The sequence below is a fragment of the Ambystoma mexicanum genome, chromosome 10 (assembly GCF_040938575.1).
Source record: "Ambystoma mexicanum isolate Mex_15411 chromosome 10, UKY_AmexF1_1, whole genome shotgun sequence".
Taxonomy (NCBI): domain Eukaryota; kingdom Metazoa; phylum Chordata; class Amphibia; order Caudata; family Ambystomatidae; genus Ambystoma; species Ambystoma mexicanum.
Window position 1 is genome coordinate 748,441,629 of NC_090932.1, and position 25,225 is coordinate 748,466,853.

At 41.4% G+C, this 25,225-nt stretch overlaps 1 protein-coding gene across 1 annotated transcript in view; it reads left to right on the forward strand.

The window, feature by feature from the left end:
- The window catches only part of LOC138491711 (arylacetamide deacetylase-like), a 196,484-nt gene that overhangs the window by 23,320 nt on the left and 147,939 nt on the right, over positions 1–25,225 (forward strand). The window contains exon 2 of the mRNA XM_069618393.1: positions 3,061–3,283. Coding sequence (XP_069474494.1) covers positions 3,061–3,283 — 223 coding nt within the window. The remainder of the gene's footprint in view (positions 1–3,060; positions 3,284–25,225) is intronic.

A 25,225-nucleotide genomic window follows, 5' to 3' on the forward strand; every position in this document is an offset into this window, starting at 1 on the left:
ATTCATTCCCCCATGCAAAAGAGGGTACACCCCCCGCCTGTGTGCATGATCATATTACCAGTTTACTGCACCAGCCCTGTACACCTGCAGAGAGGTTGTGTGGTGATCACTGAGTATATCGAACAGGCAGCTACTTAGCACCGCTGTTTCCAAATAACGAAGTGGGGAAAGGGCACCCTTTGAAAGACAGGTCTACGATGCATATGCACGGACATCAGTGTGAAAGGAGACGTGCTAACACTATTCCTTTAGGCACAATCTCACCTTTGAGAGGAGGCCAGGGACACTACGAGTGTGGGTGCAGACTGGGAGGGATACACTACCCATTCAAGAGTACGGGCACTGGCCTAGAGGGGTTCTCAGAGTGACAATTCACTTGTGACTGTAAGAGGCAGCTACCCCTGGGCACGGAAGACCGGTTTCGTTTGTTATTGGGTTACCCAGCGCCTGGCGTCAAATAGCACAACCAATACGCCTTGCAGTCTTTTTTGTTTTGTTTACAAAAGTGACTCGCATCTGCAAGGCAAACAGGGTCATGTCGTGTCGTTTGCGCAGGGTGGTGCACTGTAATTTGCGCAGTCGTTAGAATTGTACGGCATGCTATTTTGTGGGGTGTTTTGTATTACCATAAACTGATGTATAAGTCAAGTGATGGAACAACTATCCATGTTCATGTACCAACCCTGCACACGTGCATAGAGGTCTTGAAGTGATCACTGGACATCTGCAACTAATATGTGCAGGCAATCAATGAGCAGCCGTGTATGGCGATGCCCAAAAGAGTGGGAGAGGAATGACGACCCCTATCAAAGGCAGCCGTTTGGGTTGCACATGTACGAGGTATTCAATGGGAGAGCATGTGTGCTAATAATATGCCTGTATATACCCTCACACTTTGAGGGGAGGGAAGGGGCACTACAAGTCTAGGTGTAAACTGCTGCACCCACACTCTTTGGGGTTTCAATTACTCACTCAAGGAGGGTTGGGGCAGGGGAGAGCCAGCAACACACATTGGGAGTGTCTGGTTCATTCGTGGCTCTATAAGTGCCATTTACACCCGATCATGGGAATAGTTTTGGGGATATTAGGCAGCACAAGTGCTGACTTTAAATGGTACAACTGAAGGGCCTTATAGCCTATTCTATTAAACTAAAGTCGGACACCTGCATGGCAAACAGTACCAGATGCTGTTTGTGCAGGAGAGGTGCAACGAATTTTACATAGCCAATAGTATTTTATAGCATGCTGTTTTGCGATTTATTGGTGCCCCCAATGTTGTATATTAACATAAATTACTTTATGAGTCAATTGATGTTTATGTAGGAGCCATGCACCCATGTAAGGAATTTTGTGATGATTAATTAATTTCTGCAACCTATATGTGGCTGGCAATCAAAGAGCACCCCTGCTTTGCTTTCTCTTATGTAGAACTCAAAGCTGCTTGGCCTCCAACCATTCTATATGATCCCTCGTGTGGTGTCTGGCCCTAGACAGCGCTGGTGGGCCTCTTATCTAGGCTTAGGGGATAGATAAGAAGAGGCTTACCCTAAATCCTTCAGGCAATTGACTATTTTATTAGATTTCTGTAACATGAAAGACCCCACTATGAGTGTGTCTACCAACACTGAACCCAAAACGTGTGCTCAGGGCCTCTTAGGTGGAATACTTTTCTTTATTCTTTTTCCCTGTATTGGGATATAAAAATAAATTAAAATGGAAAAGCATTTTGAAGTTTACAGTCCATACTTCGGAACTCCACATATGATGTGGTAATTCCAAAGCAGTGTTTCTCTCTAGCAAGTGGTGTTTATTTCACTCTTTTCACCTCCGGACCTTACATATAGTCCCTTGTTATTAGGAGGTCTGAATAGGCCTACATGTTTCAGTGGTTTGGTGATTGCACCACTTTCTTCAGGGCCTCAGCACCCCTGCGGTAGCTGACACGAAAGCTCTGACTGATCACAGCACCTGCAGATGGAAGGAAGCAGGGAGGGTGGTGGGAAAAAAGAAGAAAATATATTTTAATTGTCTTCCCCCATGGCCATTCCCAGTGTTACCCCTCTATTGGTATGGACGCTCCTTACCCTACTTGCAGTTTCAGCCATGCCAGATGTAAGGTGGCTTTAGCTGAATATCCTGGAATTTGTTGCATTAAGTTCTCACCTTAACGTCAATGCAACTAAAGTTTTTTCCTTGAATATATATGTGAATTAGAAAATCTGTTAGTTTGCGCCTTATACAATTCCACACCATTCCACCAATCTGCACCAAATTTTGCGTAGTTACCTGTTAGGACCCGCCAGACATTACTGTCTACATGACACTGGGACACCCCACACCTTTCTCCAGATTTCAGCACTTTCACACCTGAGACGGTTGCCTGAAATCGGCGAAACATCAATGTGGTTGTAGAAGGACCAGACAAAGCTCATTTTAATCCTCTCAACTGGATGAACAAAACATCAAAATCACGTTTCAAGGCCCTTGGACACACTGTTTCTGAGATACATGCACCTCAATGCACCACAATGCACTGCACTGCATCAGGGTGAGGCAACAGGTGGGGAGAGCGTGAAAAAGGTCCCAGTATGCTGCATCATGACAACTCTCACCTCCCATCCACGTATGCTCCGGGGTATGTCAGCCAGCCACACCCGCGCATTCTCAGTGCAGTTGAATTCAGATTGCAAAGAACATCAGTCGATAAGCAACTCAGAACAGCGACTTACAGGATCATTCATCAGTACCTTTTTATAGTATTGACATAATATCAATTTATATGTGAAATGATAAAGCAACTGTTGATATTAGTGTATGACACTGAGTAAAAGCAACATTTTTGTTTTGTTGGAACATTTTAAAAATACTGTTTTCAATATGGTTGCGGAGGTAGGTGTACATTTTGATTTCTACAGAAAATATCATTAAAAATGTTTTTCCAAGTTCACAATTTCAATGTATATTTAATTTAATAGACTATGCAAGATACACTGCAGGCACATTTACTTGACTATATTTCCCACAGATTGCTGATTTATTGTTTTATTTATTTTTCCATAGGCACAACTATCTGATAGACTTGGAATGCCATATTATATGGACATTATGATGCTCTTCATGTCTAGCAGAAATGTTCCGCCAATATCGGATGAAAATGTCACAGTGACAGACATTGCATTTAATAATGTTCCAGTGCGCTTATTTATTCCCAAGAAGCCATCCAATGCGCTGAGGAGAGCAATGATTTATTTCCATGGAGGAGGATGGTGCATTGGCAGCCCGGGTAAGTACCAATGTATAAATGGCAGTTAATGTATAGATGTAACATACAATTGGTAAGAAAAGCAACAAAAAAACAAAGAAATAAAACACTTTATCAGTATAAATCTATAGATTCAAGAGACTGAAATTCGGGATTACATTCAACAAGACCATATCCCTCTCCCTGTAGCTTGAGAGACTAGTTAGTAAATCTTGCATTTAACCACAGATGCTGAGGAAGATTTTCTCCCACATCCAGGTGCAACTAATTAAACTAACACTCTGGTGATCTACAAGTTAAATCACTGCAATAGCATGTTCAAAGTTCTGAATGCACTACTAACCCCTCCTAGGAGGCTAATTCGAAACTGCAATGCCAGTATATTCCTGCGCCTGAAGGCATGGGACCTCATTAGAGCTAGACTCTGAGCCCTACATTGGTTACCTTTCAAACTATGTGTGCGTTATACCCCACGGCCTCTAGAATAAAGGACCCAAATATATCACGGGGAAGCACATTTTAACGGAATGTAAGGAGTTGGGACCAGTTTATATGTGCAATCTAGGTCAATACGTACACGAGCTAGAATCCATCAAACAGGAGTCATTCTGGATTATTGCCTAAATACCACTAATAAGGGAACACAGACAGCACTTTTAAGAGTATGGAAAGCTGCAGTTAAATGTGTAAATGCCCAGCTGAAATGAAGAAATTGTAATGTGAAATGAAGTGTAGAATGGTTTTATAATGATGTTTGGTTTTATTGAAGTATGAAAAATATGAAATGAAATGTATTGGTTTTAGGATATTATGTTGTTTTAATACACTGTGATTGGTATTTGTATATAGTCACATATCTATATATGTTTGCTTGTTTTTGATTGTTTACATATTAATAGATGTTAGTAGTGTTATAATTGTTATTTTATAATGTATGTGAAAAGTGTATATTTAAACTAAATCATATAAAATAAATATCAATTACCTGCATATAATATTCTTACTTAATAGACCCCTAATTCATCAGACGAAAACCTCCTTATCCCTCCCAAGTTCAAAATGCATCCAAAGATGGAAAGGGGGGAGGGGAATATTTGCCGTCGATGCATCCACAAACTGGAATAGACTATCCAAATCCCTGAGACTAGAAAATAGTTATATCAAGTTCAGGAGGACATTAAAACACCTCATGATTAAGGAAGGGTTCTAAGGCACGATATATCCACCCGGGAAATGGCCTACACCCTTCCTGAATGCCACCATTAACTTACAATATGGAATACTCCCCCATTAGTCACACACAAACGTCTGTAAATCTAAACCGAGTTTTAAAGACACATGGTTTCCTCAAACTGCTTAGCATTGGATAGGAATAGACCTCATTTCGCTGACATTTCTCTAAACCTGATGTTTCTAAGCATTTAGGATGCGACACCGGACACTTAGAAAGGTCTAGCTGTGTGATTATCTAGGTTAGGCATGTATAATTTTTCAACTTTTTTCTGAGCTACGTTCAATATACACTAATATCATTTATAGTCATACTCACAATCAATTGTGCACTGGAGTCCCCTTACACAACCTTTTAGGTATTCCTGCAAACTATGTGTTTTCTTCATTCACTTGCATTGGAAAGACTTATTTGTTGATGAGCCCTTTTTGTGTGGTCTTGATGAACCTGGCTTGAGCAATGAAAAATATGGTAGAAAGGCTTTTGGAATCACTTTCAAACAAAAATAACCATCACCCCATACAGTTTTAGGCATTAAACAATGCCAAAAGATATTTACCCAAGTTGTATTTCAAGATGTATTATTTAATCTTACTAAAATAAAGTAAACATAAACATCAGTCAATTTTCATTTTTGCATATTCAAAAAACAGTACATAAACATAACAGTTCTAAATTCAAACAATTTACTAATGATTCTAGATGCATAGTTTTAATACAAATAATACAAATAATTTCTTTCTTATTTGTATTCAGCATAAAGTATCTCTTAATGTTCTAAAGAGAGTCCATTTCCTATTTTTCTCTATTGCACTACACATGTCCTTTTCTTTCAAAGTTCATTTTTCAACTCCTGGCTAATTGCCTTTGTGTTGATCTGAACCTCTACTACACAACGTGTTTCAGGCACGTGACACCCTCCATCAGGTGTGGACTGGTGTCTTTTTCAATTAATGATTTTCTGCAAATTAAAAAAATAAATAAACTTGTCATTAGTGTTGCCCAATTATTGAAATATTCTAGTAACTTTCGTTTTACCTCAAGAGAGACATATTTGTATCGTTTTCTCTGACCTGTGGACCACTGTCTGTAAGATTCACCACTTGTTGCTGAAAAAATTACTCCTGTAGATTTTTCGTGTAGGACCTTTGCCTTCTTCAATTCTTCAGTTGAAACAGGGGATTAGTCAAATCTGTAAGTCAATAGATGGTAGGTTTTAATGCTTAGCCCTTTCTCCCTGTGTGGTTTTTGTACCGGGACCAGTTGCTACTATGATATGAGGCAAGAAGAAAAAACCCAACCCGGAAAGTGAATTTCACGCAAAAGAGAAATTAGTCGTAAACATGTCGGACTACAGGTTAAGCAAATTTGAGGAAAAAATGCTACCAAAGGGCATCTCTTTTGTCCCGAATTACAGCATTTCACTTTCCAAAGAGAAGATTGACTTCTTTAAGTTAACTCAGAAAATGAGACTGAAACTCTTTTTTGACACCTGTGAATCGGGATCTCCAAAGGAAGACTGTAAATATCTAGAAATGAGACCGAAAAGCACATTCATGCCCCCGATTCAAAATCCTCTATTAGATGTGTGCCAAAAACAATTCTTGAAAGATCTGGAAAAACTTAACTATCAGAAAAGAACTAAATCCAATTTCACCAAAAGAGAACAACAGGTGTTGGATAAACTTTGGAAAAATCCCAATTTGATACTAAAACCAGCTGATAAGGGTGGTGCTTTAGTGGTGATGAACACAGAACAATACAAAATGGAAGTGGAAAGGCAATTAGAAGATGGTAATACTTATCTTGACATTTTTGAAAATCCTACAGAAAAAGTACAGAAACTAATTCAGAAGACACTGGATGAAGCAGAGAGTGATGAACTAACAAATTATCGTACAAACATTTTTTTGACTAATCTTCATCCATCTGTTCCAATCATATACACATTACTGAAAGTTCACAAGAATCTAACAAATCTGCCGGGAAGACCAATCATTGCAGCAAATTACAGTCTATTAGAGCCATTGGCACAATATATAGACCAAGCAATTCAACCATCAATACAGAAATTCAAGACCTACATCAAAGACACCAATGATTTTTGGTATAAACTCAAAAACATAGAAATTGATGAAGAGCAAGACATCCTCTTCACTATGGATGCCGTGAGTCTATATACAAACATCACTCATGAAGGTGGATTAGAAGCTATGGAATGGGTACTTTTAAAACCAGACACAGATTGTAAAGCTGACACAGTTTTTATTCTAAAACTATTGAAGATTGTACTACAGAACTATTTCTTTATGTTTGAAGATAAATATTATGTACAAACATCGGGAACATCAATGGGTGCCGCAATGGCTCCAAGTTATGGCAATACCTACATGGCCTATTTGGAAGAGAAGAACACCTTCAGTGAAGAAAAATGGACAAAACATCTGAAATGTCTGTTCAGGTTTATCAATGACATATTGGGGATTTGGAACGGTTCACAAGAGGAGCTAGAGACATTCTTCCAACATCAGAATAAAATGCCACCAAGGATAAAACTGACAACCAAGACAAGCAGAGAAACAGTTGAATACCTGGATGTACAAGTATACAAAAAAAGAAACAAATTAGAGACAACAATATTTACGAAACAGACAGGCAGAAACAGCATACTACATGCTAGTAGCTTTCATATAAGAAAGACAATAGAAATCTTACTGTTCAGCCAGTTTCTAAGGTATAGACACATAATATCTGAAGAAGATGAATATAACAAGAAAACAAAAGAGCTAAAAAGTAAATTTGAAAAAAGAGGGTATCAACCAATGAACATCAATACAAGTGTTGAAAAGGTGAGCAAAATAAGCAGAGCAGATGCATTGAAACACAAAAATAAGGAAGAAGGAGAAAAGTTTGTGTATGTAACTACCTTTTTCCAACAAAGTCCCAAAATCAAGAAGATAATAAACAAAAACTGGAAAACATTGACTCTCGACCCAATGATGAAAAGACTGTTCCCCAAACCTCCGCTTTTTGCTTATAACAAAAGTAAATCCATTAAACAACACTTTATCAAAGCAGATTTTTCGTAAAAAAGAGAAACCTTGGAAAACTACAAAGGTACAATGTCACAAATGTAACAATTGTAACAATATAATAAAGGGCAGCACTATAAACCACCCACACAAAGGGTACAAGATCAACCTCCACCATTCATGCACGTGTGACTCAAAAAACGTAATACATGGAATAAGATGTCCGTGTGGCATATATTATGTAGGAATGACAAGTAGAAAGGCAAAAACAAGATGGTCCAAACACAAGTCTAATATAAGGACTTGTGCAGTGAAATCTCCAGTCACACAGCACTTCAAGAAAGAGAGACACAACATTGCTCAAATAAGGCTTATTACACTGGAACAAGTTAAATTATCAATAGGATGGGCAACCTTAATAGAATCTTGCTCCAAAAGGAAACATACTGGATAGAAAAATTGAACTCCATGCAGCCAAATGGGATGAATGCAGACTGGGACCTAAGTTGTTTTCGGTGAATCATGAATAGAAACCTAAACTTGAACACCAACATAAAAGCCCACCAAGAGCATAAAAGAGCTTCACTCCATACACTGATGAAAATCAGGAGTACAAACACACTACAAGATGGCGCCCGCCATATGAACGCTGCAAGTCACCTCCTCGGGTAAGGAGAGAGATTATTCAGAAAATACGATCCATTTGACATAAGAACTGTATGTCGTAAATCTCCCCCCGTCTCACCTGTGATCGGGATCTCCCTTGTTCGGCCGCAGGACTCTTCTTGTGGATCGTTCGGGTCTTGAATAGGCTCGCCCGAGCCTCGTCAGGTTGCAGGACGCTTTCAGAGTTCCGGGAACTTCGTGGTTCCAGGGTATCCAGGATAGCGATGAACGAGTAAGTAGGGGGGGGGAATCCAGGAACAGGATAAAAAGCAAGGAAGGAAGTAAGAGGATCAAAGGGAACTAAATAAGAGAGTAAGCACACGTCGAGACACTACCGAAGATAGCGTTGAGACGCGCGGACCCACAGGGGCGTGATCAATTTATAGTACGTGCCACGACGTGAAAGCTAGAGCGTAGCACGTAGCTTGGTACGGCCATGTTGGGAGTAACAAGGAGTACAAGCCCTTCGTGACAATGACCATGAGGTCCAGAAGGGGCAATTTCGCCGGGTCATGACAGCATGCCCCCTCTGAAGACTGGTTCCTCCAGGCTTGCCTGGGTGAATAAGTTGGAATCTTCTGAGCAAACGAGGGGTCTTTAAATTAGAAACTGGTTCCCATGTTCTCTCGCTAGGGGGGTAGCCTTTCCACTCGACCAGATATTGTAGTCGACCCCTCCTATACCTGGAATCACATATCCTGGACACCTCATATTCCAACTGGTCGTCCACAACAACAGGTGTGGGTTTGAAGGGTTTTCGAGTAGAACTAAGGTAGGGTTTCAACAGAGAAGTATGGAAGACTGGATGTATCTTCTTCCAGGAATCCGGGAGCTTAAGTCGGAAGGAGACAGGATTGATGATCTCCTTTATAGAAAATGGACCATAATAGCGAGGAGCTAATTTGTTTGGTCGTAGATGTCGAGGTAACATTTTCGAGGCTAACCAGACTTGATCGCCAACTGAATAGGATGGTGATGGTCTTCTCTTAGAGTCCGCATATCTTTTGGTTCGAGTCTGGGCCTGTTCTAACTGATCCTTTGCCTCTCTTTGTAAGTCGATTAGCGTCTGAATCCAAGAGTCAAGGGTAGGTACCGGAGTAGATTCTGGCAGAACTGATGGTAAAACAGACGGGTGATAACCTTGACTGCAATAGAAAGGGCTGATCTTGAGAGCTGAATGATCTGAGTTAATGTAGGAGAATTCGGCTAAAGGTATGAGGAGAAACCAATCGTCTTGAACCTTGGTGGCAAAACAACAAAGATATTGTTCCAGGGTTTGATTTACTCATTCCGTTGCCCCATTGGTTTGTGGATGATAGCCTGAAGAAAGGGCACGTTGGATTGCTAGAACACGACAGAGATGTTTCCAGAATTGTGAAATATACTGAGGTCCCCGGTCCGAAATAATCTTGGAAGGAAGGCCATTAAGACGAAAAATATGTTCCAGGAAAATTCCAGCAAGTTCTGAGGAAGATGGTAGTTTATACAATGGTGTAAAATGAGCTAGATGAGTGAACAAGTCAATGGTTACCATGATGGTTGTATATCCTCGGGAAGGTGGTAATTTAACAATGAAGTCAGTGGCAATAACTTCCCAGGGTCTGGTTGGCAACGTAGGTTGTAGAAGCAGACCCGCCGGCCTCTGATTATTGTATTTGTTATGACTACAAATAGCACAGGTCTTGATGTATTGAACTACACTGGACTTCATCCCTGGCCACCAGAATTGTCTTTGTATAAGACGGAAGGTGTTGGTTACTCCTCGATGGCCGGAGTGAAGAGTATCATGGCATAGATTAATTACCTTCTGTTGAAGTTCTTTTGTCGGAATGACCACTGAATTGTTCTTGAATAAATATCCTTCCTTGATTGTCAGACGCCAGGGATTCTTCTTCGATATGTCCTTCCAGAGTTCAGATAATTGAGTCTGTGCTCTGATTTCTTCCAGGAGATTGATCGCTTGAGCTACAAAGATTGTGGGTGGAAACATTTTAGGATAGATCTTATCCTCCAAGGGAACGTAGTCGGGGCGCCGTGAAAGGGCATCGGCAATCAAGTTTTGCGATCCAGGAACATGTGAAATTTGAAATTGATATTGAGCAAAGATGTAGGCCCATCGAGCTTGTCTACTGTTCCTGCACTCCATGGATTGTAGGACCTGAAGATTTCGATGATCAGTACGGACTTGAACTGGATATTTAGCACCCAGGAGTAAATGTCTCCATTCAGTGAAAGCATGACGAATAGCCAATAACTCCTTCTCCAGAACTGAGTAGTGAGTCTCGCTGGTGGTCAGGGTCCGTGAGAGATAAGCAATGGGATGTTCCAACTTATCATCGGATTCTTGTTTTAAAACTGCTCCAATGGCGTAATTGGAGGCATCAGTTTCCACTAGAAAAGGACGATTTATGTCAGGTTGGGCCAGGATGGGGGCCTGAGTGAATTCTTCTTTCAAGCGTTGGAATGCCTTGTCTTGTGGTATAGACCAGTTAAATGGAACGTCTTTCTTCAGGAGATTAACAATGGGCTGAACAATCTCGGAGAAGGTGGGAATGAATTTCCGGTAGAAGTTGGCAAGCCCCAGGAAGGATTGTATTTGCTTAACAGATGTTGGGGCGGGCCAAGCCAGTATGGCCTTCACCTTTGAAGGGTCCATACTAATTCCTTCTGAACTAAGGACAAATCCCAGATAGTGAACTGATGTAACATGAAACAAACATTTTTCTGGTTTGGCTAAGAGTTGATTTTCACGGAGACGTTGAAGTACTGCTTTTACATGTTCTTCATGTTTCAAGGAGTCCTTGGAGAAGATCAATATGTCATCCAAGCAGACGATAACATTGAAAAATAACATGTCAGAGAACACCCTATCCATAAAACGCTGGAAGACTGCGGGAGCATTAGTCAGACCAAAGGGCATGACTAGGTATTCAAAGTGACCAAAGGGTGTTCTAAAGGCTGTTTTCCATTCGTCTCCTTTCCGGATACGGATCATATGGTAAACACCTCGGAGATCCAGTTTCGTAAATATCACTGCACCTCTCACAGATTCAAGGATATCCGAGATCAGGGGTAGTGGGTATCTGTCTTTCAGGGTGTATTGATTTAGGCCCCGATAGTCCAGGCAAGGTCTGAGCTCTTTGGTATCCTTTTTTGGAACGAAGAACAATGAAGCACCAGCTGGTGATTTTGAAGGTCTTATGGTGCCATTCTCAAGATTAGTGTCTAGGTATTCCCGGAGGGCTCTCTTTTCGGGTTCTGAAAGGATAAACATCCTGCCAAAGGGAATCACTGCTGAGGGTTCAGTATCTATGGCACAGTCTTCGGGTCTATGTGGAGGTAAGGCTTGAACAATGGCAGTAGAGAATATATCAGCATACCCTTGATAGATCTCTGGAACTTGTACAATATTGGAAACCATGAGTGGTGTCTCTGGACACCTTGGTAGACTTATAGGAGCTGTGACTGAGGTATCCAGGTTTAAACAATGGTTCATGCAGAACTCCGAGCCCAGGAATAAGGATCTGGCCGTCCAGTTAATATATGGATTGTGCCTTTGTAATCAGGGCATGCCCAGAACCAAGGGGTAATGGGCTGATTTTATAATGTCAAACACAATCCTTTCTTGATGATGATTTATGGAAAGATGGATCTCCTTTGTTTGCAGAGTTATGGGTCCTGAGGAAAGAGGTCTTCCGTCAATTGCTTCCACTGGCTGTGAAAAACGTCTTGCTTCATATAGAATGTTATGACGTCTGACCCAATCTTGATCAATGAAGACTCCCATTGCTCCGCAATCCACCAAGGCCAGTATGGGGTAGACCTTGTCCTTGGATGGCGATAAAAAGGCCTGTAATATCACCAATTTGTTTTGTCCAGGAGAGTTCAAGGATGGAATTGATGTGGAGCAAACATCGCTCTCCCGAAACCTTGCTCCGTTTAGGATCGGGAGCTGGCGTTTCCCGAGCGTCGGGGAGGAGCCAGAGGACACTCTTTAACTAGATGTTTATCTGAGGCACAATACATGCATAAGCCAGTGTGTATCCTTCTTAACCTTTCCTGCGGGGAAATTGGTCCACGAAAGGCTCCAAGTTACATGGGTTCAGAATCAGTGCTCGGATTCTTGGCAGTTTCTTTGAATTGAGACTTTATTCTTTCTCTTTTCGGCCTTTCTTTCTTGGATTCTGAAGTCTATTTGCATAGACAAGTCCAGGAGGGCCTGGAATGAACTAGGACGTGCCACCCTGGCTAATTCGTCCTTAATCTCTTCATTTAGACCTCTGCGAAACAAGGTAAAACTGGCTTCCAGGGGCCAGTCCGCCTTTTTGGCTAGCTGTTTGAATCTTGTAACATAGGTCAACATGTCTTGGGATCCTTGTTGGAATTCAAGTAGCTTCTCTTGAGCACCGTGGACCAGCTCCGGACGTTCGAACATGGTCTTGAGTTCCGCGATGAACCCTTCATAATCATCCAGGAGAGCATCCCCTGAATTGAGTAAAGGAGTGGCCCATGTAAGGGCATTACCGGAAAGATGCGATATTATAAAGCCCACCTTAGCCCTAGGAGTTGAGAAATAGTAGGGCTTGAAAGTAAAATGTACCAAGCAAGAATCCAGGAATCCACGTAAGGTTTTTGTTGAACCGTCGTATTTATCAACCACTCCTCCCAATAGTAGGCTGTCCTTGTTCGCGGAGTCACGTGACAAGACAAGCTGTCTTAGCGCCGCATTCTCGGCTTTTAAATTCTGCATCTCTGTGGAAAATTCTTGCATTCCGCGCATCAGGTCCTGAATAGCATTCTCCATGGTAGAATCCGTATTGATCGTTTGGTGTCTCAAACTGTCATAAATCTCCCCCCATCTCACCTGTGATCGGGATCTCCCTTGTTCGGCGGCAGGACTCTTCCTGTGGATCGTTCGGGTCTTGAATAGGCTCGCCCGAGCCTCGTCAGGTTGCAGGACGCGTTCAGAGTTCCGGGAACTTCGTGGTTCCAGGGTATCCAGGATAGCGATGAACGAGTAAGTAGGGGGGGGAAATCCAGGAACAGGATAAAAGGCAAGGAAGGAAGTAAGAGGATCAAAGGGAACTAAAGTAGAGAGTAAGCACACGTCGAGTCACTTCCGAAGATAGCGTTGAGAAGCGCGGACCCGCAGGGGCATGACCAATTTATAGTACGTGCCACGACGTGAAAGCTAGTGCGTAGCACGTAGCTTGGTACGGCCATGTTGGGAGGAACAAGGAGTACAAGCCCTTCGTGACAATGACCATGAGGTCCAGAAGGGGCAATTTCGCCGGTTCATGACACTGTAAGTATGCAGAGTGCGAATTTCAAGGGAGGAAGACGCCGATTTCCGACCAGAGCATTTAAGTCCTTCGTCACAACTACTGATGAAAATCACGAGAATTAACACACTATAAGATGGCGCCCGCCATATGCAAGCTGTTAGTCACCTCCTCTAGTAAGGAGATATACTAACTAGCAAATGCGATCCAGTTGCCATAACGACTGTAACAACGCAGAACGTGAATTTCGAGTGAGGAAGATGCTGATTTCCAAAGTCTTACCACGGACAAGGTAAGGAAAAATAAGGGGCACTAAAAATAACAAGAGAACTGTGCACATCAGGAAACAGCCCTTAGAACTGAAGTTTTGTGTAATCGACAGGGGAACAAGACGCCCCACGAACACAAAATTGCAGGTGATAGAAGGACAGCACGCATGGGAGAAAAAAGCAGTGATAAGAAAGTGCGCAAAGCTTAGCAACCAAGTCACAGAAAGAAACAAAAAGGTCTTTTTGAGCAAATCGTGTTGCCTATATGTCCTCAACTTGAATCCAGCACAAGAGCAACAAATATAATTGTAGCATAAAATCGATCGCCTTACAGGGAGAAAAGCACCAAAACATCAGAGAGAAGGAGCATAGAACTATTAAAAGTGTCTGAGGACGGAGACATCCCAAAAAGCCCAAGCTATCTTCTGCATCAGCTCTCCAAACATAGGTGAGCAAAAAAAGTGCATGATTGAAGAAAACTATACACAAGGCGATATACGTAAGAATACAGGTTTTTGTAGAGGGACACAGCGCTATCATAGTAGCGACTAAACACGCAGGGAGAAAGAGCAGAGTATTAAAACCTAACATCTGTTGACTTACAGATTTGACTAATACCCCGTTTCAACTGAAGAATTGAAGTAGGCAAAGGTCCGCCACAAAAACTCTAAGGGAGTCATTTTCCAGCAACAAGTGGCAAATCTTATAGAGAGTAGTCCACAGGTCAGAGAAAAAGATACAAATATGTCTCTCTTGAGGTAAAACAAAAGTTACTAGAATATTTGAATAATTGGCTACACTACTGACAAGTATATTTATTTATCTAATTTGCAGAAAATCCTTAATCGAAAAAGGCACCTGTCAACACCTGATGAAGGGCAACACGTGCCCGAAACGCGTTTTGTAGTAGAGGTTCAGATCAACAAGAAGGCAATTAGCCAGGAGTGAAAAATTAACTTTGAAAGAAAAGGACTTGTGAAGTGCAAAAGAGAAAAATAGGAAATGGACTCTCTTTAGAACATTAAAAGACATTATATGCTGAATGCAAATAAGAAAGAAATTATTTGTGTTATTTGTATTAAAACTATGCATCTAGAATCATTAGTAAATTGTTTGAATTTAGAACTGTTATGTTTATGAACTTATTTTTGAATATGCAAAAATGAAAATTAACTGATGTTTATGTTTACTTTATTTTAGTAAGATTAAATAATACATGTTGAAATACATCTTATGTAAATATCTTTTTGCATTGTTTAATGCCTAAATGTGTGCACGGGGTGATGGTCATTTTTGTTTGAAAGTGATCCCAAAAGCCTTTCTACTTTATTTGGTTCTGTAGCCCAGAACCTGGCTCCGTGGCACCTAAAATTGAGTACAAATTTTGGTAACACAGAATCAGCACTGAATGTACAAAGGTTAAATTGACAAAAGGTGTGCTCCTCTACACTTTTTTACGATACAATGAAACATATGGTTCAACTCACCTCCAGCCATTTTGGCCTCCATAGAGATGGCTTGTGAGTGGAATGAAGACAAGTCAGTAAATGTCTGATTCAATGTGACTTTAATCATTCTGATCCACTTTGAGCCAATAGATATTTATCGCATATCGGATTCAAATGTTTGTGAATAGTAGACATAGTGATTTGAATCAGCTTCTTTCTTTTTCAAGCTATAGGAATCTATTGATCCAAGTCTTGTCAAGTAAGCTTGACCTAGTCAGAGCAAGTAAAACAAAATTATACACTTCAAGTTTCCTGTTGCTGCCTTTGGATGGTGACTGAGAGAGAGAAAAAAGAGAAGGAAAGCAAAAGAGAAAGAGAGAGAGATAGAAACAGAGACAGAGAGACAGGGCATACACAATAGGGCTGTAAAGAATAAAGAATTTGCTTTAGGGCTGAATATCGTATAGTTGGTCCAAGAATTTGTCCGGAGCCAAATAGTGAGCTGAATAGTTTAAAAAAACAAAACAAAACAAGGTTTGTGAAGGCAAGGACCGGTGACATCCCCTTTCCCCCAATTTTAGCATTGTGCGTCATTGGGCCTTGGCCTGGTAGTCCCCCATATTGTTTTGTATTTGAAAACTCTGGGCAACAGGATTTGCCCACCTTGCCCTAGCTGCCCCATATGAAGTACTTTTTTTAAATTTGGTCAGAGTCCACCAGGGCAAGGCCAGCATCCTCCCCATGCAACAAATGCAGTGGTTGCCAGGTCTTGCCCTGACGGCCCCAGCTGTTTTATTGTGTAAATGAGTGGGGGGCCGCCAGGGCAAGGCTTCAACACCCCCAAACAACAATTGCGCTGTTCACCAATTCTTACCCTGTTGGCTCCCGCAGTTTCTTTTTTGTAAATGAGCAGGGGGCCACCAGAGCATGGCCTTCAATCCCCCCACTCAACAATTGCATTGGTCACCAGGTCTTGCCTTGGTGGTCTATGCTTTATTTTTTGTAAATGTGTGGGGGTCTCCAGGTCAAGGCCTTTCACCCCCACACAACAATTGTGGTGGTCACCAGGTCTTGCCCAATGAAGCCCCACTGTTTTTTTGTTGTTAATGAGTGGTGGCCTCAAGCACAGGGCCTGGCAACCGCCCCTCAGCAACAGTCACGGGGGTCACCGGGTCTTGCACTGGCGGGTCCCTTTGCTGTTTCTTTTTTTAAATGAGTGTGGGTGCTGCCAGGGCAAGTCCCAGTGAACCACCAGCAACAGTTACAGGGGTAGCAGGGTCTTGCTCTGGTGGCCCCTGCAGCTGCATTAAAACAATTAGACTGGGGGCCACTATCGCAAGGCCCGCTAACCCCCAGCAACAATTACGGGGGTCACTGGGTCTTACCCTAGCAGTCCCTGCAGCGTAATTATTTTTTAAAATGAGCTTGTCCCATCGATCCCACAGCAAAAATCATGGGAATTCCCAGGTCTTGCCCTGGCTGTCCCAGCAGCTGCCTTTTTTAATTAGTGGGGGTACCAGGGCAAGCCCAGATGACCCCCAACAACAATTGCGAGGGACCAGTTGCAATTAGGTTCTCTTGTTTTCTCTAAACAAACATGAGAAGCCCATTGGTAGAAAAAAAGAACTTGTATAGGTCTTTCCCTATGTATAAATGTTATAGGACTGGAACCTGTCTTGGTTTCTTGTGTATATGACCCACTGGTGGAAAAGGTGATGTTAGTCCACTCTTAACCACATGTAAAAACTGCAGGGTTAGAGCTTACTTTACTTGTGTGGGATCCCAGTTTGTGTCAACTGAGCCTGGTTCCATTCCTGACACCATATGTGAAGAGTCAGGAATAAAAGATGGACACACTTTGCCATGTTTTTGGTTAAAGACATTTATTAAAGTAAAGGGGTTTGGATTCTCCTGCCAGGTGTCTAATTTCCACTGACTTGAGATTGCCTGATATACTCCCCTGTCAGCACTTCTGCTTATTCAGGTTTTCCACCTATTCCAAAAGCTGCTTGTATATGATATCAGATAATGTATCTGTTTGATATATTATCATCTTTCTACTTTTTTCATATTGGCACTGTGTACATTTACACAATAGGAAAGACTTTATTTTTTTTCTTAAGGTTACATCCTGAAAGAGGGACCAGGAGAGTCCATCTGACTGGGGATTCCCCGGGAATACATGAGGGTGACTGCTGGCTCTGGACCTTGAAGTGTTACTCAAAAGTGAGTAGGAAAACTCCCCAAGTTTAAGTAGATGAGTCGACTAGAATCCTTCCCCTTCCAAGTCTCTAGAGTGAGAGGGGAAGATGGAGAGGGTGGTTTTCATTAAGTAGAACTCATTCCAAATAGTATATGTTGATATCTGAGTGGGAAATGCAACAGTGTTTGTCGAAAATATTGCAATTTTCTGTGCACAGTTTGAAGGCGCTTATTTATAAACTATTACTAACAGAACAAGAACAAGGTACTGTAGTTTGTTAGAGTGAGTCATCTCCTGCTTTTACAGTACTTAAAACTGAGTAATATTACATTTAAATAAGACCAAGATGTTTCCTCTGTGCTGTGTGCACTGTGTAAAACATGTTTTGCAGCACAGAGAATGCAGCATTTGTAAATTATAGCTAAAATAAACTAGATCCTGCCGTGGTCACAGGTAAAGTAAAAAACCTTAGGCTGTAAATCGGTGACCACTCTTCATAGCCTACAGAGAGTACTATTAAATCAACTTCAATGAAATCCAGATAAATTTAAAAAGACAGATTGGAATAGAAGGGAGTTTAGCATTTGTATTCCTATGGAATGTATAGCAGGAAATGTAAGATCAGGGATTGTCACTTAGTGGAAAGAGCAACATTTCTACAAATATCTCAACACATTAGACTAGTGTGTTTGATCCTGGATGTTCTTATTCATTTCAAGTGCCCTCAAATAATTCTGTGTAAAGATGGCACATGGAAAGGGAATAGGGACCTTACATTCATTTTGGGAGACCTGAACAGGAATTTTTAGAGCACACTTAGTAATAAATGACAATTCTGAGTATGGCAGACTGTGGCAGCCAAGTTGCCCCTTACGTCATCTGCAACACCTCTAGAGAAGAATGTGGTTTCAGACAAAATATGGCCACTACCAGACTGGGCCTTCATGTCCCAGAAGGCAGTCATTTTAGTGAAAAAAATAACTGAGAGAATGTGTTCAACATAACATTGGATAATCTGGCAGATATGAATGACAAGAATGCACACCATAGGAAATGTATGCAAACACTGGTGGAGAAGGTTCTTATGGTTGCCAAGGAAACAGGGAAAACACTAAGCAGAGAAGACTGAGTGTGGCACATTGTGGCATTCTGGCCAGCTACAATGCAACACACATTACAGAGACTAGGTTGAAGGATTCTTTGAATGGAATCAAAGCACACTAGACAATGTTAAATATGCACACCATGACTTGGAAAGTAAGTGCCTTATAATGTAAAGAATGTTGAGTCCATCAATGCTGGTGTATGCCATGAGTACTTACCAATAATCTTCATTACTCTGATTCTACGTTCTCTGTCTCATGAAGTAAGCCCACCTTCTGACAGAGTCACCCTTTTTTCCATTACTAAACAAAAAATTAAGCAAAATACTGGGCAATCCACTTCTTTAACGTTGAAAGAGCCATGAAAGGGCCCCTTCACATCTTTGGAGGGACCATCTAATTTTGGCTCACCTACATTTCCCTCTATGCCGCTATCCGAGCCCACCCAAATTGAAGCAGACTCATCACCATTCAGGAAGGATGGACATGATTACTGGAACAATAAATCAAAAATCAGTATACAGAAGATTACTGGTACATAATGTTGGCCCTGCCTCCTAATCTCCTTCTTCATCATAGTACTTACTTAAAAACTAATATAAACAAGAGGTCATTGTTTTCTTCAATTTACCTGACAAAATTAAAACCATTCCACAATGTGTGTTGCTTGTAAATACAGCTAAGCTGCAATGGAAACATAAAGGTCATTCCCACCGGCAGTACTGCTGAAATCCAAGGAACCCACCTTAGCCTGTGTCACGCATGAAAAAGAGGCAAAGACCTTACAAAATATATAACATTAGAAAATCTTTGCCAAGGGGAGCCCAAAGACCAGAGGCCGTATATGGCTAGGCCGGAAATACTATCAATTTCAGTAAATAAATACTTGTGGCACTAGAAAGGAACCTTGTGTCCCTACTAGAGGATGACTAGTGCATGTACTGCTAATCTACTGGGAGTAAGTAAACCTTGGACATAGCAACACACGCATAAAAAATAGAACTGATGTAATTTTGAACTCTTAAAAAATGTGCGATCTTGTTCCATACATTTTGAGACACACTGAACAGACCACCCAAAATGAATAACACCATCCTATGTGAAACCTTGTTCTTCTAACCTCAGAAAAAGGGGTGGACTGGGATCCCTAATTGGTCCTGGACACGGTTTTCAAATTTGCCTCATATTACACCATGGAGAGAATATAGCGAGTTACTGCAACACCTCTAAGTGGCATTGGGTGTGTTCTCCTCACAAGGCATTTGAGGAAAAAATGGGTCCAAATAGTGAGTTGCAAAGCATATTTGTCCTTACAAGGAATAAAATAAGCAGTGTTGTATAACAATTTGCTATGCAATTCTGTAGGTGTGCTAATTAAATTGACACTTGTGTAGCAAAAATAGCTATTTGAGTTGCCCTGTTCAATGAAAGCACAGCTCGGCCTGCATTCCTCACTTACCCTCAGGCCTCTCGCCACCCTTTTCTCCTCTGTTCACTGCAGTAATCATCTCCTCCACTCTTTAAGTGCCAAAGGCCTGTGTTGGAGTGCAAGTCAATATTGATATATAAATAATTGCAAGCCAGAATTAATCGAATGACACTTTTATTGAGCTAACTATATCCTGTCTGGCAAAGACCAGTATGTGTTAACTTTATATTTTTTAAAAGACAGTTGGCCTCGTTACGGGTCCGGCGGTAACATTGCCGGTGATACCAGTGGGTTGCCATGGACCTGTAAAAAAATGACTGGCGTCTGACTTCCCGGTGCCACCAGACTATTCCAAGTCTGATGGCCGGGAAGTCATGCACCAGCAATTTCATTAGTCCCCAGTCCCAGAGGACTCTATCGGAATGGGGACACTTGAGCAGGTCTGACCCTGCCGGGTGGGACAGCGCCCGCCCGCAGAGTTGTAGTGTGCCGGTCCGGAAACAACTGGGCACTGTTATTTCCAGAACGGCACACTTATGAGGCCCAGTCATACAGTTCTATTCTGTACATAATGCATAATTTCTTCTGTAAAACAATGCAGTGTTTCTCTGCTTTACAGTAAAGTTTATGTTAGTATATCTAAATCTCAGTGTCAACTAGATTTCATTTTATTGGAGAAGATGCATCAATGAGACGAGTTAACACTTTTGAAAATATGCACCTTTACACAGCCAAATACTTTAGATGGCAAACCTAGTTCTGTGACCTACTGGTTGCATCCACTGCACTGGCGCTCAACCCATGTGCTGAACGCATCCTATTGTACATTCTATTTCATCATCTTTTTGCTATATACCAGCTACCCTGAAAGTGAGATGACCACTAGTTTGTCCAGTTCCCTAACTGCTATGCCATCCACTCTGCTTAGTCTCTTATGTTCCTTCCTCTTACATAATGAATACAGAAAACAAACGACATATGTACATAAAGTAGTGATCAATAGTTCCATCCATTCTGTACATCTACTGATCTGCACTGTATTTAGCCTCCAGAGCTCACTTTCCTCTATGATTACTATTGCCTTGTATAACAGCATAAACATGAGAGGTGGCAAAACTGTTTCCAGAGCATTTGTATTGCATCTATTTGTGTCCATTCATGGAGCTAACCTTTTACAGACACTCATCCAGGGCACAAAAAGTCCACTTGCCCACTCATCGTCTAGTAGATTTTATGACGGGCGAGTGCAATTTGCAGGGGGCGTTTGACATTTACTGCAAACGAAGTAAATATGAAATAAAAGTTTTAAATACAGGTTTCACTGTGCATGGCTGGCCTCTGGTGGCAGCAGCATGCCAAACAAGGTGTGTTTTAGTGACTTGCATCATTTTACCGAAAGCGTATTTACATTTTGTGTCATCTGTTGCCATCAGTGGAGTACATTTCTCTTAGGTCGAGTAGGTAAACTAAGTTTCTAGACCTGGAGGTCTAGCAGAATTTTAAAGAATTTGCAAGGCCATACTCTTTTTCACAAATGTCTTGACTTAAGCTGTACACAAAAATGCTGTATTGTGTCTTGGGTAGAAACAACTTCTGGTGACACTAAAAATATTAGTATACCATTGCTAATCAAATGGGTTAGTTTGCTAATCAAGAACATTTCAATTAGCAAACTCTACTAGTCAATTTTTGAAAAATAATGTATACCTTGCTTTTAATAGGGATTAACAAGAACGATAACATAAAAAAAAACAAATAAAATACATTTTATTATTATTAAATTGAGTAAAAGGATACTTAATAACAAACGTATTACTCCAAAGGGCAATGGAGGATCAGAGAGAGGGAAAGCAGGTGGTGACTGGGAGAGAGGGAACAAGGACCAGAAAAGCAGGCAAATAAATTTTATTTTCAGATGTATTGCTAAAATGCCCTAGATGCCAAAAATAAAAGAGAAGAGATAATAGAGGGGAGTTGAGGTTGTTGTCTAAGTTCATGCATGATTATTAGGTATGGATAATGAAAGTTCACATGTTGCTTGTTTAAAAGGAGCGGAAGACATGTTGTGGGATGTTTTAACACAGCAATATCTACTTCAGGGGAATTTCCACATGCCCCAAAACAGGTACGCACCATTCTCCTTTATTTAATGAAGTTCTTTGTATTAATCTGGGAGCCCAATTTAGTAAAATTGATTCCCCATAGCTTCCCTCCCCTTTTGGGACAATAAGCATACAGGGTTGCAGAGAAGGGCTACTTATTAACCAAATATAAATAATTGAATCAGGTAACCGATAAATTGTTTCTTCAAAAAATACAAATGGCAAAAATAATAAGCACACTAGTCACTTTAGTTTTCAATGCCCCAGATATGGAAATAGACAATTTTGTAACACACACTTCACTCGAAGTAGCTATGTATTTAACTCACCCTGAGCATGAAGGCACCATAGATTGGATGCATGAGAGACCAAGAGGAATCTTTCATTTGTGAAAAACAACAAATCAGTTAAAATATCACTGCCTATCCACTTCTCGCCACTTCCCCTTTATTTAAATTACCACCCACCTTCTTCAATAGACAGGTCCGAGTATCAACTCTATTGTAAGAAGTGATTGGACTATCGGGTTTGTGAATTGCTTGTAGGAAAGAAAATGTATGTTCATTATTATATTGGCAAAATTCCCCTCTGTGATGTTTCTATACAATTACTGTGTAAAATGTACCTTTGTCACTTTCGATGGGCACCTTAGTCAGTGGAAAGAAATGGACAGTGAATAATCACTCTCTCCATTTTATCTTGAGCAACCCCCCCATTAATATCAATATTCTGCTTGATGAAATACACAGGAATTACTTCAATTATGCTATTCGTAAGGGTATGTGCAAAGTAGGATGTCCATTTAACTCCCAGATAATTCTTCTGTGGAAGATGTCATTACACAGAGAAAGAGGGAGGGGATCTCACTATAGAAACACCAATGGACCCAATCTATAAAATATATATTTTTCCAGAAGCACATACACTTATGAAATGTTCCCTAACTTCTTGGGATGTATACCTAATTGATCTATTCCCACCCCTCAGTACAAATAGATGACATGGACTGTGATTTACTCTAACTCCCTTTATAGTAACACTCTCCACACAATTATTTCCATTTTAAATAATATTCACATCAGGATTTCTTTTGGCTGTATCCCAGATCGGTGGGCACCCCATCTTAAGGACAGGTTAAATTCTCCCCCTCCAGGAACAGGAGGGTATCAGCCACCAAGATAGGCTCTGCTTTTCTACACAGCCTGTCTTCTTTCTCTTCCACTGAAGAAGGCCTGGGACTTTAACTCCTGGTAGGCTTCATTTTTCAGTGTCTACCAATAATCCATCAAAGGGTCCAAAGGAACGCAATCTATTCCTTCTCTGTCCTTGTGTTATCAACATTTCCCACGTTGTGGTCAGACCTTTTTGCCAAACTGTTTAGCCTGACTATGGAAGGGACACAGACAAGAGAGGTTGGGGGTAGTATACCACTCTTTACTCACAAAGTGAGTGATCTGGCCAAAATTCCTGGGGAGGAATTGCAGGTGAGACTGGCAAATATTGATATCACACTCCCATGTGAGGAATTCTTTACAATAGGCACTACCATATTGGAAAACATATGTTCTCATTATGCGCCCTTGAAAGCTAAGAGGACTAGGATTTCAATGCCCTGGTTGGGCCCCTTTGGTCCTTCTACATAAGCAGGTGTGCCAAGCCAACAAGCTTTGGCGGAAAACCAAGCTGGGCACTGATGCTGATAGGGCAAACAAGGTACTGATATCTTACAAGGTAACTATATTCGAAGCAAAAAGGGATTTTCTCCACGGGGAGATTGAGCAGGCAGGAAATCAGGCAAGGGCAGTATTTGCAGCAGTGTCTAAATCTAGTAAACCAACCTGCATTGCGGCTTCCCTTGCCCCTTCGCAGAAACAAGCCAATGATTTTAATGCCTTCTTCGAGGAGAAGATTATAGCTATACAGAAGAGTTTTGAGAGTCTGAGAGGCCATGGGGGATTGCCCGATTATAAAAAGGAGGATCTATCGGTGGGGAAGGGGGAATATGAGGAAATGTTTGGATTCCATCTTGTGACTGAGGAGCTGATACATTCCCTCAACTCAGGCCTACAAATGGTTTGGCATTTGTGATGCCCACTTGTGCTGCCAGGCAGCTTGCTGCAAATATAACACCATTTGTGACCTTGTTTGTTAAGTCCCTGTCTGAACGTCAGGTCCCGGTTGCACTTAAAAACGCAATAGTGAAACCCTTTTTGAAAAAACCCAACCTGGACCTAGCTGTATTAAAGAACTTTCGGCCAGTGACTGATTTGATATGGCCCGCAAACATTTTCGTGAAGGTTTTATCTTCTCAATTTCAAGCATTTCTGGACAAAGAGGGGCTGTTGAATGAACTCCAGTCTGGATTCCGACCCAAACATGGGACTAAGACGGCACTTTTGGCAGTACATGATGACCTTTTGGAAGCCACGGATGCAGGCAGATCAACAGCTCTGTTAATGTTGGATCTACCTGTGGACTTCTATACAGTGGATCATCAGATTATGCTGGAGCATCTCAGAGGAGTAGGAAAGGCTTCAGAACAAGTGTTGATGTGGTTTAGTTCCTTCTTGATGGACAGAGTCCAGCGAGTGTCATTTGGGGACTTCACCTCGGAGGCTATTTTCCTTGGCTGTGGTGTCCCTCAGGGATCATCATTATCCCCACTGATTTGTAACTTGTACATGCCCCAACTCTTAAATATAGTGAGGAGGCATGGGTTGAGATTTCACTCATATGCCCAAGATACTGACATCTACTTTGAGATGACTAACATCGAGGACGCATTTATGAGAACCAATCAGTGTATGGTGGATATTAATAAGTGTATGACCAGTAACCAGCTACAATTGAATGCAGCAAAGACCAAGATTATCCTTTTTGGCCCTAAGAGGAGAATTGCAGATGAGAAGCAATAATTCTCCCATCATATTCTCGCTGAGAGACTTACATTTGCCAAAAAATCAAAAATCTGGGCTGTGTCTGGCAAGATAACCATGACAGTGAAGCCCAGGTGTGCGTCAAGGTAAAGTCGGTTTATTGCACCCTGTGGATGCTCCGGAATGTTCTTCCCTTCCTGCCCTCAGAAGACCATGCAGTGGTTGTAGGTGCGATGACGAACACTCACCTAGACTATTGCAACAGCCTGGTGGCAGGTATCCCAGCCAAACAGATATCTAGACTCCAGACGGCTCAGAATGC